Source organism: Chaetodon auriga, chromosome 11, assembly GCF_051107435.1.
Source record: "Chaetodon auriga isolate fChaAug3 chromosome 11, fChaAug3.hap1, whole genome shotgun sequence".
NCBI lineage: Eukaryota > Metazoa > Chordata > Actinopteri > Chaetodontiformes > Chaetodontidae > Chaetodon > Chaetodon auriga.
This window is the reverse complement of record NC_135084.1, coordinates 11,227,052-11,240,836: the sequence shown is the minus strand read 5'-3', so window position 1 is coordinate 11,240,836 and position 13,785 is coordinate 11,227,052. Positions and strand designations below refer to the sequence as shown.

Below are 13,785 nucleotides of genomic sequence, written 5' to 3'. Positions count from 1 at the left end.
AGGAAAACCACACCTGCGTGACCACTTTCAAAATAGGTCCATCCAGTCTATACCACAGTTTCCGAGAGATTATTAATATTAAACAATGTGATAATGTGTGTGTGTGACCTGGTCCAGCGTGTGGACGACAGCAGAGCGGCGCTGTGACAGAAGACGAGGGGAATGTGAGGTGGATGTGGTTCAGCGCTTGAGGAAGTTATTGGAAATGATGAAATGACATCACCACAGTTTTTTCGTGGCTTTGTTTGGTGCTTCTCCTGACCACGCCTTCCTGCCGGCTCCATCATAAAGCGTCCAGGCTGTGAGTGCGAGTGCACCAGTTGAACTCCAGTCAGTGTGGACAACAGGTGCATTACAGCCTCTCCGCACCTCTCTGGATAATGCCCGCAGAGCGCAGCTCGTCGCTTTGCGCAGGGCTTCCTCATCTGCACTTTGGACACTTGCACGTTTTTATATCCTGATCACTTCCATCCGCTAAAATGCCTTTTCCGCCCATCAGCCTCCACCAGCGGATCTCCTCTCCTGGCAGGGAACTATTCGGGAAAAAGAAAACCAACGGAGTGCCTCCTCAGACTGAGCTCACCAGCAAATCCGGCCGAGAGAAAGGGGGGTCCGATAAGGAGAAGCAGTCCATTTCTTGGACATCGGCGAATTTAAGGAACTTGGGGCGAAAAGCCCACCAAGAGAAGACTAAAAGCCCATCTCAGAAGGCGAGTGCCGGCCAGGAGACCCAGGGAAAATGCTCCTGGTTGTCGGTGCCCAAACCTCAGGACTCATCCGAGGGAGTCAGGCGCTCCAGCTCCATGGACTCCACCAGACAGCTCCATGGCAGGGAAGAAGGGAAGAAGGAGATTCAGTTTACCCTCAGTCTCACCCCTGAAGCCATTCTCGTCATCCAAAAACGGAATCTAGAAAAGCAGATGATGGCAAAGCAACAAAAGTGCTGCGCCTCCGCGGACTTTCGGCACAGGCGAGTGTTTCCATCCAAAAAAGCGCACGGCGGATCCAAGGGGTGCGCTCCTGTCGCCAAAGCGGAGAGCGCCGAGCAGGACATCACCGCCATCGTTAAAATATCTCTTTTGAATGATCAATACAAGTACGACGACGTGGAGTATGAAGAAGAGGATGGAGACGTGGATGAGACTGTTGTGAGGAAATGTAAAGAGTGGCTCAAAGGGGTCGAAAACGCCGCCGCTTTGGGAAAAGTCGACAAACTTTCTGCACTTCCGCACCTTAAAGGCTGCTGACACCTGACTTTTGACTTCTTAATCTTTAATAGCAGACTGAGAGCAGAGATGAGTGACTCATGAAGAGTGTGCACCGGTGAAGGCCTGCTGCAATGGCATTGTAATTCGAGTCTTGTAAATGAAACGCTTGCAGATGGGGGGAGAAAATCCACTTGTCTGTGTAAGCATGTCAGTTTGTTTCGGATTATTTACTACAATGTGTGTAACAAAAATGACACATTTTCAAGAAAATAAAGATAGATGAGCAAATTGCATTGGAATAAGAAGAAATCGGACTTTCAAGACAAAAATAAGATTTAAAGCTTTATTGTAGCCTGTGACTCATCCAGCGGCCCTTAAGGTTCACGGGGACGTTGCTTCGCGAGTTTTAGGCCTAACCAATGTTTTATTGTCGTTTGAACTGAACACTTTAATATTCTCGTCCTTTGCACATGGTATTTGTTTTCAGTGGGGCGCCTGTGGATTGGCAGAGGGGTTTGCGTAAAGGGACGCGAAACCGTTCCTTTGTGCTGGAGAACAATAAGCTGTCAACAACAGGGCTTTACATGCGCCTGCTGCTGGAACCAAACTGGACTGTTTATGTTTCCTCTAATAAGAGGGTTATATCCTTTGTAGGGATTTATCAGTGATGTACAGTATTTAATATTTACTAAATATTTGTACTGTCAAACGTTTTCTCAGCTGATGACTTTATGCCAATTGAAGTAAAATGTTTTTTTTTTTCTAAATAATGCAAGTGTCCCTGACCTTTTTAAATCTTTCAAAAGCTGATTTGTGTTGTGCTTTTTCAGTAATTCTGTTACATGATGCTAATCTGCAGTTGTCAGATTTCTTTTACACTTCTGGCCAGTTCCCAAGCAGAATTTTAAGGGCTCTTTGTTCCCACTGTAGCTACCTGGGGCCATTTGGGCATTAGTGTTCTAAGCTTCTTAGATTTCCTGTTAAGTAGGGTTGACCAGTGTGCTGAGGGCCCAGGTGCATGATCCCCTCAGGAAATTACATCCAGTCTGCTTCACTATTTTATATCAAAAAAAGAAAAAAAAAGAAAAAAGAATGCATTGGGCTACACGAGATAGATGTTTAGTGTTAGCACTGAATCTGTGACATATTTCCATCCAAAATGCCAGAACTATGTGATTTGCAGCAAAGGTATTCCCAGTCTGAGGAGCTTAGTCTTGACATTCCCATACTCATGTGGTGAGCCATGGTTTTATTATATAAGTGGTAATGAACTACTGCTTAGGGTGAGAGAACTGGTCAGGGACTTAAACAAATCAGCATATGAATGTTTTCAGCAAAACAAATAAGGCAAACAACAGCAAGAAAAGGAAATGAAGCCATAAAAACTCTTTTGGCTTCTTTGCTGATTCACTTCAGTCGCCTTCATGTTATTGTACTGATCACTGTGATATTCATGGGAGACTTTAAAGGAAAATGAAAGCCTCAGACACAAATTAAATCTTCACGCAGGGTCACAGACGCTTTCAAACTGTATGTATTTGTGTGTACAGTGTGACCGGTTGAACTCCATTGTTCTCGGTAGCTTGGTAACCAGAGTTTTACTCAGACTGTGGCGCTCTAAAGTTAGACAGACAAGTGTAAAACATTTAAGACATCACGGCGTGCTTGAAAAGCTCCCACACCAACAACTGGTAAGATATTTCTGATGAGATGACTTCTACGTATATCCTCAGATAACTTTATCGTGCCATAGCATTGTGTCCACATCAGCAGTGTGGATTCCTACATTACTGTTGTTTTCAGTGACCCATGCCTGTTTTCTCTAAAGGTTTCCTCACTAGTGGATTTGACATGAGATCTGAGAGCAAAGACGTTCATCAGTCCATCACTCTGCCCTCTATTTCGGATCCACTCTCATTACCTGTTGCAGTCAGGAAGGTATTTTAAATAACGCACTCACCAGCACAGCAGCGTTCCATATCTGAATTCTGCTGTTATTGTGCTGAATTCCATTTTATTTAGGAGTGGATGAACAAATGTGCCCTACAGTGCATGTTTTTATTGTCCCACAGTACATGACATTAGAGAGTTCTTGTTTATGTCATGTGTGTAAACAAACAAGCTGCTGAAATAAAGCGTCTTGTCCAGAATAGATGTTCCCTTTCAGTGTCACAAAGTGGTGTTATTGTGGCATGTTGCAGACTGAGATCATGGCTGAACTAGTACAGTGTGTACCAAGACCCGTTCAGTTCGCCATGGCCCCTGTGATGATATTATCTGCTGGCTCTGTAACCCAAAGTTGTGTAATCCTCCTCTATTGTGTCATTTCAATTGTGGCCTTGTTTATGTGCCTCTCTCTGGTATTCATTGCTGTCTGATTGAGGCCTGAGGCCGAGCTATTCATGCCTGTGTCTGTCCTGGGGGTGAGGACTGCATTATTATGTCTGAAACAGCTCAAATACTTGTATTCAACAGGGAAAAAGTAGAATTTAAAGAAGCTGGAGCTGGCAACAGTTGAGGCGGTCGGCTTGGTTACAAGTGGAAACACTTTCTCCAAACTGCCCTTCAAGGTCTTTCTCATTCGGAGTCGTTAACTCCACCCCAGGCAGTGGGTCTCTCTTTCCATCCTCTGCCACAAACTGTTTCTGTCTACACCTGCAGCATCTAACATCTTTAGTTTTCTATTTTTGTCTGCAACGTCTCAGATCAGCCAGCCCCGTCTTCGCCTCTCGTTTTGGATCAGCAGTTAAAAATAAAACGAAACGGCCGCAGGCTTCGGTCCACCTCACCACAGTATCGTGATCACTGTCTAGCAGAGTGACGTGGTACAGCAGGACAGGCTGCATTATCCTCCACTGATTTATGGTGGCAGGCAGCGCAGATGGACGCTGCCTTTCGCCCCATCACTGACACTTTGCACACAGCAGCGAGAGCGAAGAGCTGCAGGTCCCTCTGCTCTGCTGTGACACGGTCACTGTGGCAACGGAACTGATAAATCCTGTGTTTCCAGCAGCTTTTGTGAGAAAAGACAAAGCAGACACTTCCTGAACGGACTCAGCCCATAAACTTTTAGTAATGTGGTCAGTCACTGGCAGCCTGTTAAGAACCAGGCATTTCCCTGACGTAGGGTGGCCTCAGAGAGAAGACTTAGATCAGAGAGAACAGTCCTCCCACAAACACTGGGGCATCTTTTATTCTTCATTTGAGGGCTATAGAGGCTAGCTCCATGTTTTTAATGTGCTTTGGCATATATAATGTTACTCCCATTAGCCTTGCTTTCTATTTATTCTTGCTGGCGTCCCCCACATTTTGCACTCCTCTTCATCCTATATTTGCTCTTTATAGTCTTCATAGTGTTTGCTGGGACAAGTCAACATCCGCCTCAAGACGTGGCAGTTGAAATCTGTCACTGACACGTCCCCCTGTGGCATCTGTTGTGTATCATTCTTCATCAAGATTTAAAGAAAAGGACACTGCAGCCCAATGATAAGCTTAGGGTAGTTCATAGCCGTAAAGATTGTTTTCTAAAGGCATGCTGCAGATCAGGGATTAAGGTGAGGGCTTTGTAGGAGTGGAGGTGGGCATATTCCTCCTGCATATCTTTTTTTTTTTTCTTAGCTGGGCATTGCAAGAACACAATGTCAGGCTGTTGTGTGGGAGGTTGCTCTTGGCAGACGAGAGGGATTACCAAAAATGCATTCTTTTTTTAATCTTCAGGCAAGCTGACTGATTCACTCCCACAGCATCTAAATTGGGTTTTTGCTGTTCATAGGCAGGGGATGAAGTCAAAGCAAAGCCCTGCAGGAGGAAGGAAACACAAGACAGCAGTCCTGACCCAGACCAAGAGGCCAAGGCCCGAAGTCGGGCTCAGCTGGAGCAGGTTGATACACACCGTTCCAATGATATGAGACACTTAGACAATCACTAAGACATATTCTGCTCCAACTCATCAGCAAAGAAAGCACAATACTGCATTTAGAAAACAGTGTGGGAAGAAAAATCGACTGTTCTCTGATCAGTGATCAATACTTTGATCACCTCCAGTACTGTAACACTGCTCTCTGCCTCCACTCTGGTGGCGCTTCCTCTCAGCTCACTTCGCCTTCAGTTGGTGTTCCTCATTTTCTATGCTTATCCTCCAGCGCCATCTAGAGGTGTACAGGAACATGCACCATCTGCGAGATGCTCTCTGTCGCCGCTACCTTGCCCTGCTCAGAGAGAAGGTCCACTCACAAAGGTTACAGCTACAGCAGAGAAATGAGAGAGCCAGAGCGAAGTCAGAGAGTGAAACTAAGCAGGTAAATCATCAAATCCTCACCACGTCAGCCTTCAGATGAAAGATAAGAACTTTTTCATTGTGATAATATTATTCATTGCAGATTATATTCTTTTCTTATATGATATCAGTATATTTGAGCTCCTTTCCAGGTAATTTCCTCCATCAGTTGCCTGCAGAATGTTGTCACACATTTACATCTCTACAGGAGCAAGAGTCTGCCTTAGGTTTTAGGTTATTTATTATTAGCAATTTGCACTCAACAAAATACCCAAGACAATCTGACATGAAATAAATTTGGGGTTTTGGAGGCTCCTGCGGGGCTGGGGGGCTTCATGGGCATGGGCCTAGTTGGTTATCCAGTCTGACACTGCTGCCTGTTTTTCTCTCTGACGCACACTACACCAGGAGTCAGCAGTTACTTTCATCCTGTCTTCTTCAACTGTTTTTATTGCAGCTGTTTTCTGAAATTATTTATTCCAGGACTTGATCTTTGGAGATATATATATATATATTTTTTCCCATTAGTAAGTGGGGGCTAACAGACTTTCAGGAGCTGATGTTAATACACATATGGAAAACTATGAATGTTAAAACTTCATCTTTCAACAGTATTTCGCCTGAGGGCCAGATTTGGCCCACTGGCCACTATTTGCCTCCCACTGCACTACACTTTATCTGGCCTCAAATACACAACCCTGCAAATCAAACTGTGACACCTTCACTCATGCGTATCATCAAAACAATGAAGAACTGCAGTTAACAACTGAATCCTGCACAGTAGACAGCAGACTAACACTGTGACTCCAGTAGCAACTACTGTATCAGTCTGCTTTAGTCAAATGTTGACACACTGCACATGAAACAAATAATATGTGACGTTAATGGAAGCAGTTAATCTAAGAGTTTTGTACCTCGTTTCATTCAATGGAAGCCAACGAAGGCTGTGATAGATTGAATTTTATTACCTATAATCTTACAACAGAATACCTAATTGTGAAATTGAATCACTGCTGAATAATTAATGTTGAAACTTAAAAATTACTGACTTCATTGCATTGAAACATTTTATTTTGAAAACCAGCTATCTGAATTTACAAGGTTTGAATTCTTCTCCTAGAAATTTTCTGTGTCATTTCAAGTTTTGCAGTTTCACAAACTTGATTTTTTGAAACTTTTACGTCTCTCTTTAATCATGTGACCAGCATAACAGAACCTGATAGGACAGAGGTCTGATAGGTTCATTCAGGTTTGACTGATTATCCATGGCAACCCAGATGTTAAAATTTTTTATCATGAATTTTGGTGTCTTAATATCTCTAATCCAATTTGAGCACTCTGACTGTTAAACCTGCTTTGAGTTTAAGATCCAGAAATTACCAACTAATGGCCATTTGGGGGCAACAGAAACAAGCTGTGAACACAACACTAACATCATTCAGACAGATTTCAGACAGACAGATTTTCAAAGTAAAATAAGTCAATGCTATGGATTCAGTGGTATTTACATATCATCAGTGTTTAGTGATCAGCTCAGCTTTTATGGCCTTTTTTCTTCCATACATTCTTTCACTTTTTTGTTTTTTCAATTTACTGTTGCTGTTTCTACTCCTCCTTATAGCTGCTGTGATTGACTTTGATTTTGACTGTCTCGTCTCTGTTCTGACGGGGTGTGAAAAGACCAATAAGCTTTAGAGAGCGCCGGCATAGAGGGGGTGTACCATGAGAGAGATTCTGTCTTATCTCCCCCTCCTGTAAAAGCTGAGCTTCTTCAGGAGGATGTAATTGTCGTCTCTAATGACTTGCACTTGGTGGGGGGGACAAAGAGAGGACAATAAAGGACTTTAGAGGCCCTCCAGTAGGAATCCTTTGCTTCAAATTGCTGAGCAAATGAAACTACCCGTTGTTTCCTCAGCTCAGATCGAGAAGCTCCGTCACAGAGACAGAGGTGAGGCAGGACCAAAGCAGGCAAAGGCAAGAACACCTGCTGGGGCCTAATTGGTCCTTGCTGCAGTTAATGGCTTCCTGTGGCTGCGTGTTTACTTCTCATTTGTTGTGTGTGCTCTGTTTCCCAGCCCCTGAAACAAGGAAGGCTCACTTAAACTCCCTATTCCCACAGCTCTCTGTCTCTGTCTGTCTCTCTGTCTGTCTGCCTCTTTTCTTCTTTTCTTAGAAACAAAAGAAGTTGGCCTTCTCTAAGCTGCAGCACGATGACTCATACCTGAAGTCCCTCCCCAAATCCAGCTATTACCTGGTAGGTTTTGTCTCAGCACCAAAAGTATGATTGCACCAAAGAACACCTGACTTTAATCTGTGCCATCATTGACTTATGTGTCATCCATCACTATCACATTCATCAAAGAGTCACTTTATCTCTTTTCTGAGATCTTTGACCTCCAGAGGCAGTTAGCTCAGTGTGGACACCTGAAAACCCACCACGACTTAGAGGACTTCCATAGGTGCATCAAATACCGCCACCACCCATCACAGCTGCATAAAAGTCTGGAGGACATCAGGAAAAGCAGTTGAGTTACAGCTTGATATAAAAACCTTCTTTTTACATCTATTACGAAAAAACAGTAGATTTGATTTTGTATGTGTGTTGGTGTGACGTTAACAGTGCTGGAAAGCAGCAGATCTACAGCTGATTTGATGGCTCAGTACCAGATGGCAGAAAAACATCCCTGCACTGCTCGACACAGAGGACATGAGGACCACATTTCCCGCTCCAGGTCAACACCTACACTGTAACAAGTCTGACTTTGTTTTAGATTTTCTCAACCACTCTGTCTTGTTTTGCAGTGGAAAACCTGCAACATCCAACTTTATTGCTGAAAGTCAGATGAGAAGATAGATGTCACTCTCATATTTGTCTTTTTAGTCTACACAGCCAGATGTAGGTTAGCTTAACATAAAGACTGGAAAGAGGTGAGGTAACAAAAGCATAGAGCAGCATAAAATGTTCATCTGGCACCAAAACGTTTGTCAAATGCATTTAAGACTGACAGCATATTCTGTATATCTGAGGACCTTCCTGTCTGAGTTTATGTGTCAGAGCTACAGTTGGTGTTGGTGGTGGGGGAGCAGAGAGGTGGTACTCAGCTGCAGAGGCCTCTGGTCTAAAACTGTGAGCACTCTGGATCTGTGTTTGCTCTGCCTTTAAGAACAAACACCGACTCCGCTGGAGACTTGTTTAGCATGGACCCTCCTGGAGGAGAGAGCTGATTACTCACGTAGAAGTGAGATGACCAAACACACTCTGACCCGCCTGTTGTGGAAACTCACCTCCTCAGACGGCCGCTTTGACTCTGACAAACATCACCCGGGACAAATGTCATAATTATGTCTGCTACAAAAGAGATATAGCAATTGGGCCGGTGGTGTCACTTCATGCCAGCACTGGGAGCAGATGTTGAACTGTTTGCAGAGTTTCTTCTCATTTAAAGCTTTATGGGCTGCCACGCAAACAGCGCTCTGTTTACCATAAAGTGGCAGAGCTCATCTGAGAGCCTGTTAGACTTTGAGTTGTATTGTGGTTCCACTTATCACTATGTGCACAAGTATTATCCTCATCCTGACTGCATATGCATTATTTTTAAGAAACTTTATTGAAGGTTTGCTTACACTTCAGCTGACACATTGATATTGCTTTTCAGTTTCTCCACTTCAAGTGCCACTGACGTTGTTCTTGACTCCACTTCCCCATTCAGTTTTTCACCTATTGACATTTCTGCCTCTTTCAGCACTTTCACTTCAACTGGCACTTCACCTTCACTTAGCACTTACACTTAAACGGACACTTCAGCTCCTTTCAGCATATTCATTTTAACTGCTTTTTCAGCGTCTTTCAACTTCAGCTGTTTCACTACATGCAAAGTCTCTTCAGATAATTTAGCCTTTTCTAGTTGAAGATCTTGTAAGTGGTAATGATCAGAAAGTCTAGCCTTGAAAGCACTGAAGTATATTCTGCATGAGAAACCTCTTAAAAGCTTCTCTTTTTCTCTAATTGTGAGGGTTTTCTGCCATTGTCTCTTCAGATCATAAAACATAACTGCCAATTAACTTAAGGTTTAAATCTGATCTTCAAATACAAATGTCCTAAAATGACTCTAAACCACGGTTCCTTCACTCTAAAACAATAATCTCCAAGGCATGTTGTTCAGATCCACTTTCTTGCACCTGCTCACATCACCCTCCGTGTCCTTTGTGTTCACATGTTGTGAATGTATAACAGAAGAGTGTTGGCCACTGTCAGCCTTGTTGTTAATTAGAGCTGAACTCTCTTTAGAAGGAGCATGTATGATGTTAGCACGAGGCTGCCACCATGAAGCAGCACATTGGCTCGGGGACTGTAGGAGCTTGGTCAGAAGGCGGGTGAAGGCTTGCGCTGACAAGTCCTGTACCAGTGTGAAATCTCACCACTCCACAGACAAACATGGCGAGACAGCAGCCCTCCTGCACCCCCAACCCGGCTGTGCCATAGGCACATTCCCCACATCCATAAGAAATACCCAAAATAAAAGCAATTAGAGCTGAAGCCAAAATATGGAGTCGGCAAAGTCCCCGCTTATGCTTTTAAGTTATGAGCCAATTCATCCAATCTGTCCTGGTTTGTGGCTATTTATATTTTGATTATTAGCTGCTATGATTTATTGGACAGTTGAGGCAGTAATTTCCTATCTTTGTGGCCATCTGGTCATGGTCTCTTCAGCATGCAGAATTTCACAAGTATGCATTACAGGTCTGCAAAATTAGATTGACCAGAACATACCATGTCTATTACTTCAAATTGATTTCAGTGAGTGGAAAACGTACATAAGACCGGGCTGATCTAGTTGCCTTCTATTTTTTAGGATCCAGTTCTTCAGAATCAAGCTTCTACAGTGTCGCCCGTCAACGTGTCAGCACTAATATAGCACATACAGTATATGAGCGCACAGGTCCACATCCTCATTCCTCCACCTGCATTCCGTGCAGCTCGTGGGGGTTTGTATAGGTCTGTTACCTGCTGCACTGTCCTGTGAGTAAACGCTGCCTTGCTCGGGAGTCCTCCCTGCAGCCAGTTTGCACTCAGCAGACAAAGTGTGTTGTCACCCGAGTGCGCAGTGTTATTGGGTGTGAGCTGCACCACACTATGTCTACTCTTGAGAAGTAGCACACCATTAGCAATATAGTAACAACCCGACATTTTGTGTGCAAGTCACACATCACAGCAGCAAGCAAGCTGACCAGACGATAGAGATGTTTTTACACGTGTTCTTCAATCATTATCCATTAAAGTATGATTTCCTGTGGATGGCCTTATGTTCTTCTTGCTGATAAACGTACTTTTTTTATATGCATGTGTGTGTGTGTAGGTTATTAGAGCAAGCGTGTGGTTCAGCGGAGAGACTGCAGGAGCTGACTGTCGGTGGCAGCCAGGAGAAGGATGAATTTGAGCAAATGTCTCGCAAGGTTAGTGTCAAAGCCACAGGGGCAGTAATCCCACTTAACAAGGGCAGTGAGAGGCAAACACACCTGGAGCAGCGATACCCCAACTGCCTCCTCAAACCAGCACGCACAAAGCCACACCGATAGAATACACTCAGCAGCAAGATGTATTAGTTTAATAATGTTTTCTCATCCTCTTTGTGTCAAGCTCAGCTTTCCTTTCAGTTCCTCAACTTTCTCCCACCATGTGCGAATAACATAATACACTTATACTGTTAGAGGAATAGTTTGGCATTTTGTGAAATATGTTTATTTGCTTTCTTGCTGAGAGTAGTTCCCTATCATTGTTAATGTCCAAAGGTAACACCTACCACCATCTCTGAAGCTCACTAACTAACACATCACAAGTTGCTCATTTAATACATTCAAAAATCAAAGTGTTGCGGGGAGTCTGGCTGTGCAGCAGCTCCAGTGACAGAAAGTCACCCCTCCCAGACGAGAAATCACGCAGCACATAAACTCCTCTAAAGTCACAAATTGTTCTTTTCACACTATGTGATGTAGCATGTTAATGTGAGAGTTTTAGAGGTGCTGGTGCACCTATGTTGTTACCTTCATAAGGAGCAAGGCTACCTTTGCCTCCTTGTTTCCAGTCTTTATGCTAAGCTAAGCTAACCGGCTTCTGGCTATGGCACATTTAATGGACTGATAGAAGAATGGCATCCGTCCTCTCACCTGACCATTAACATCTAATTGATATAGAACAGTTCTTTTGAATGTTTAGATAACACATCAGAATATAGTTGCAGCTTGGACTTAAAGACGGCAGAAAAAGAATATGAAGAAGTGATAAAGGAATGGAGAGTGTTTCAGATCTTTACAGTGATATCAGCGGTCAGGCGAGAAAGTGGTAACGTGACAATGTTGGAGTTGAGGTTTTGCTCAGGTGCTGAGGTGAGCATATACGAACAGGCACGCAGGACTCATTCTTCTCTCACCTCTGTGTCAAAATGGGCCTGAGCAAACAGAGGATGAGCCTCTGTGGAGGGAGCGCAGGGGAAGGCAAACAGTGCTCAGACGAGGCTGGTCGAAGCCAGCAGGCATGCAGGAGCATTACTCACTGTAACTCTGTACTGACATCGCCAATCCTCCGCCGCCGGAGAGGCCTGTCATCCCTGCTGGCATCCTGGGCTGTCAGTGCAGGGTTCAGCTTTGAGTGTTTGGGAGGCACCTATAGTACAAATGTGTGGGAACGGTGGTGAAGTCAGGAGACGACCAAAGCACTTGTGATATCATTCCAATAAGTGCGGATAATATTATATTGTCATGTTTTCAATTATTTTATCAACTGTATTGCTGTGACACGTTCATGAGAATGACTTACAGGACAGTTAAAGAGCTTCAACGTGACTTCCATGGACTTCAATATGAAAAACAACAAGTAGAGACTTTGAGTTTGTCGTAGGCATTAAATCAAAATGAACATCATATATGCACCTGTTAGGTACTTTGTTGTTGAATAGAAATTTAGATTTTAGAGTCAGTCTAATATCATAAAGTACATGATTATGCAATAATGCTGGATTATGAGTGCAATTAAAGCAGATGTTGACAATAACATCCTAACTTTGGCTAGTTTGTGTCTCATAAAGTAATTCTTCATGCTCTGTTGGGTCAAATGGAAACCAGCGGTGGCCTGATTTGTAGTAAATGGGTTAAAACATGCAAAAAGTCTGTCTTGGTCCTTTAAGCTTTAAATAGGAGCAAAGCAAAGTGAATACAGACTCTCTGAGGTTTATTTCAGTTGCACCTGCATGACGATCAGGAGAACGGCCTGGGGGATCTTCAGTATATAGTGCCATAGAGATCAATAACATTAAGTCACAGAGCTGCAGTCCCACATCAGGAAGTGGGCTAGTGTGACACTTAACGCTGGGTGGGGTGTTGGAGGAGGAGAGAGAGGCGCCAAATGGGACACTGAGACTGTGGGAAATGACGCTGGCTGTGACACCTTTGGCTTTTACTTCATGGTTAGCTCAGCTTGCATACAAGGGGGTGTTTCTTTTTAAATTACAAGATGATTGATGAACAAGGAAATGAAAGACGAATGTAATATGTGTCACCCACAGATGAAAGCGACCACATTTGCAACCCTGCAGCCCAACTTTATGAGGAACTTCCAGAGCAAGATGCCTGATTTGGTGGGTCAGCCATCACTGTTGGCTCTTTTGGTCATGGCGTGTGGTAGCCCAGCATGGAGCAACAGAGGGAGATGCTCATGTTTGCTGCTTTTTCCTCATACCAGATTATCCCTGAGCTTCCCGAGAAGAGTAGAAAAGCAGAGGTTTACTTGAGCCGGCTGAAACAAATGCATGATCTTTGTTTAGCCAACGTGGCTTTCTCGCAAAGGTTAGTAAATCACAAAACAAACAGAAATGGTCCACTCACATGGATAATTTAACCTTTTTCTTTAAGCTCAGACTCTCTTTTTAGTACCAATGAGGAGACAGGAGATCAGAAGCACATTGATGTAGTCTTTCAACTGCTCTTCAAACTGAGTGAGGTTTGTTTTTCTCTGCTTGCTGTGAACTCCGGTCCAGACTGCTGGACAGGGAGTCAGACTCAGTGTGCTGGCAGGAGGAGCGAGGCGACCACGACTTGGTTAGTAACACAAACCAGCCACAACACAACACAACACCGCAGAGCTCTATGGAAGCTAACACGTAGCTGTCACACACTATCTGCCTTTAACGTTTGTTTTTTTCTTTGGAGGCCACCATGGCAACAGGTCGCACCGAATGAAATTACCAGCATACAGTGGTTATTTGTGAGCCTGACACCGCTGCACGACATGTTAGGATGGAAATCATT

The 13,785-nt window shown here is 43.8% G+C and overlaps 2 protein-coding genes across 2 annotated transcripts; both read left to right on the top strand.

The window, feature by feature from the left end:
• Nucleotides 1–183: 183 nt before the first annotated feature.
• On the top strand, nt 184–1,459 carry prr18 (proline rich 18). The gene has a single exon (XM_076742970.1). It carries the CDS (start codon nt 480–482, stop codon nt 1,245–1,247), a length of 768 nt encoding a protein of 255 aa, XP_076599085.1. The 5' UTR covers nt 184–479; the 3' UTR covers nt 1,248–1,459.
• A 1,463-nt stretch (nt 1,460–2,922) lies between these two features.
• LOC143328304 (uncharacterized) lies at nt 2,923–13,641 on the top strand. The gene is made up of 10 exons (XM_076743376.1): nt 2,923–3,146; nt 4,981–5,088; nt 5,351–5,506; nt 7,658–7,738; nt 7,870–8,008; nt 8,105–8,216; nt 10,842–10,938; nt 13,044–13,115; nt 13,220–13,323; nt 13,515–13,641. Exons 1-10 carry the CDS (start codon nt 3,018–3,020, stop codon nt 13,639–13,641), a joined length of 1,125 nt encoding a protein of 374 aa, XP_076599491.1. The 5' UTR covers nt 2,923–3,017.
• The last annotated feature ends 144 nt before the right edge of the window (nt 13,642–13,785 follow it).

Bases quoted from the DNA above. Each gene is read 5' to 3' on its own strand.
- prr18 (XM_076742970.1), top strand. From the start codon at position 480: ATGCCTTTTCCGCCCATCAGCCTCCACCAGCGGATCTCCTCTCCTGGC.
- LOC143328304 (XM_076743376.1), top strand. From the start codon at position 3,018: ATGCCTGTTTTCTCTAAAGGTTTCCTCACTAGTGGATTTGACATGAGA. The intron at 10,939-13,043 runs GTTAGTGTCAAA...TGTCACCCACAG, and splicing joins TTGAGCAAATGTCTCGCAAG to ATGAAAGCGACCACATTTGC. The intron at 13,116-13,219 runs GTGGGTCAGCCA...TCCTCATACCAG, and splicing joins AGAGCAAGATGCCTGATTTG to ATTATCCCTGAGCTTCCCGA.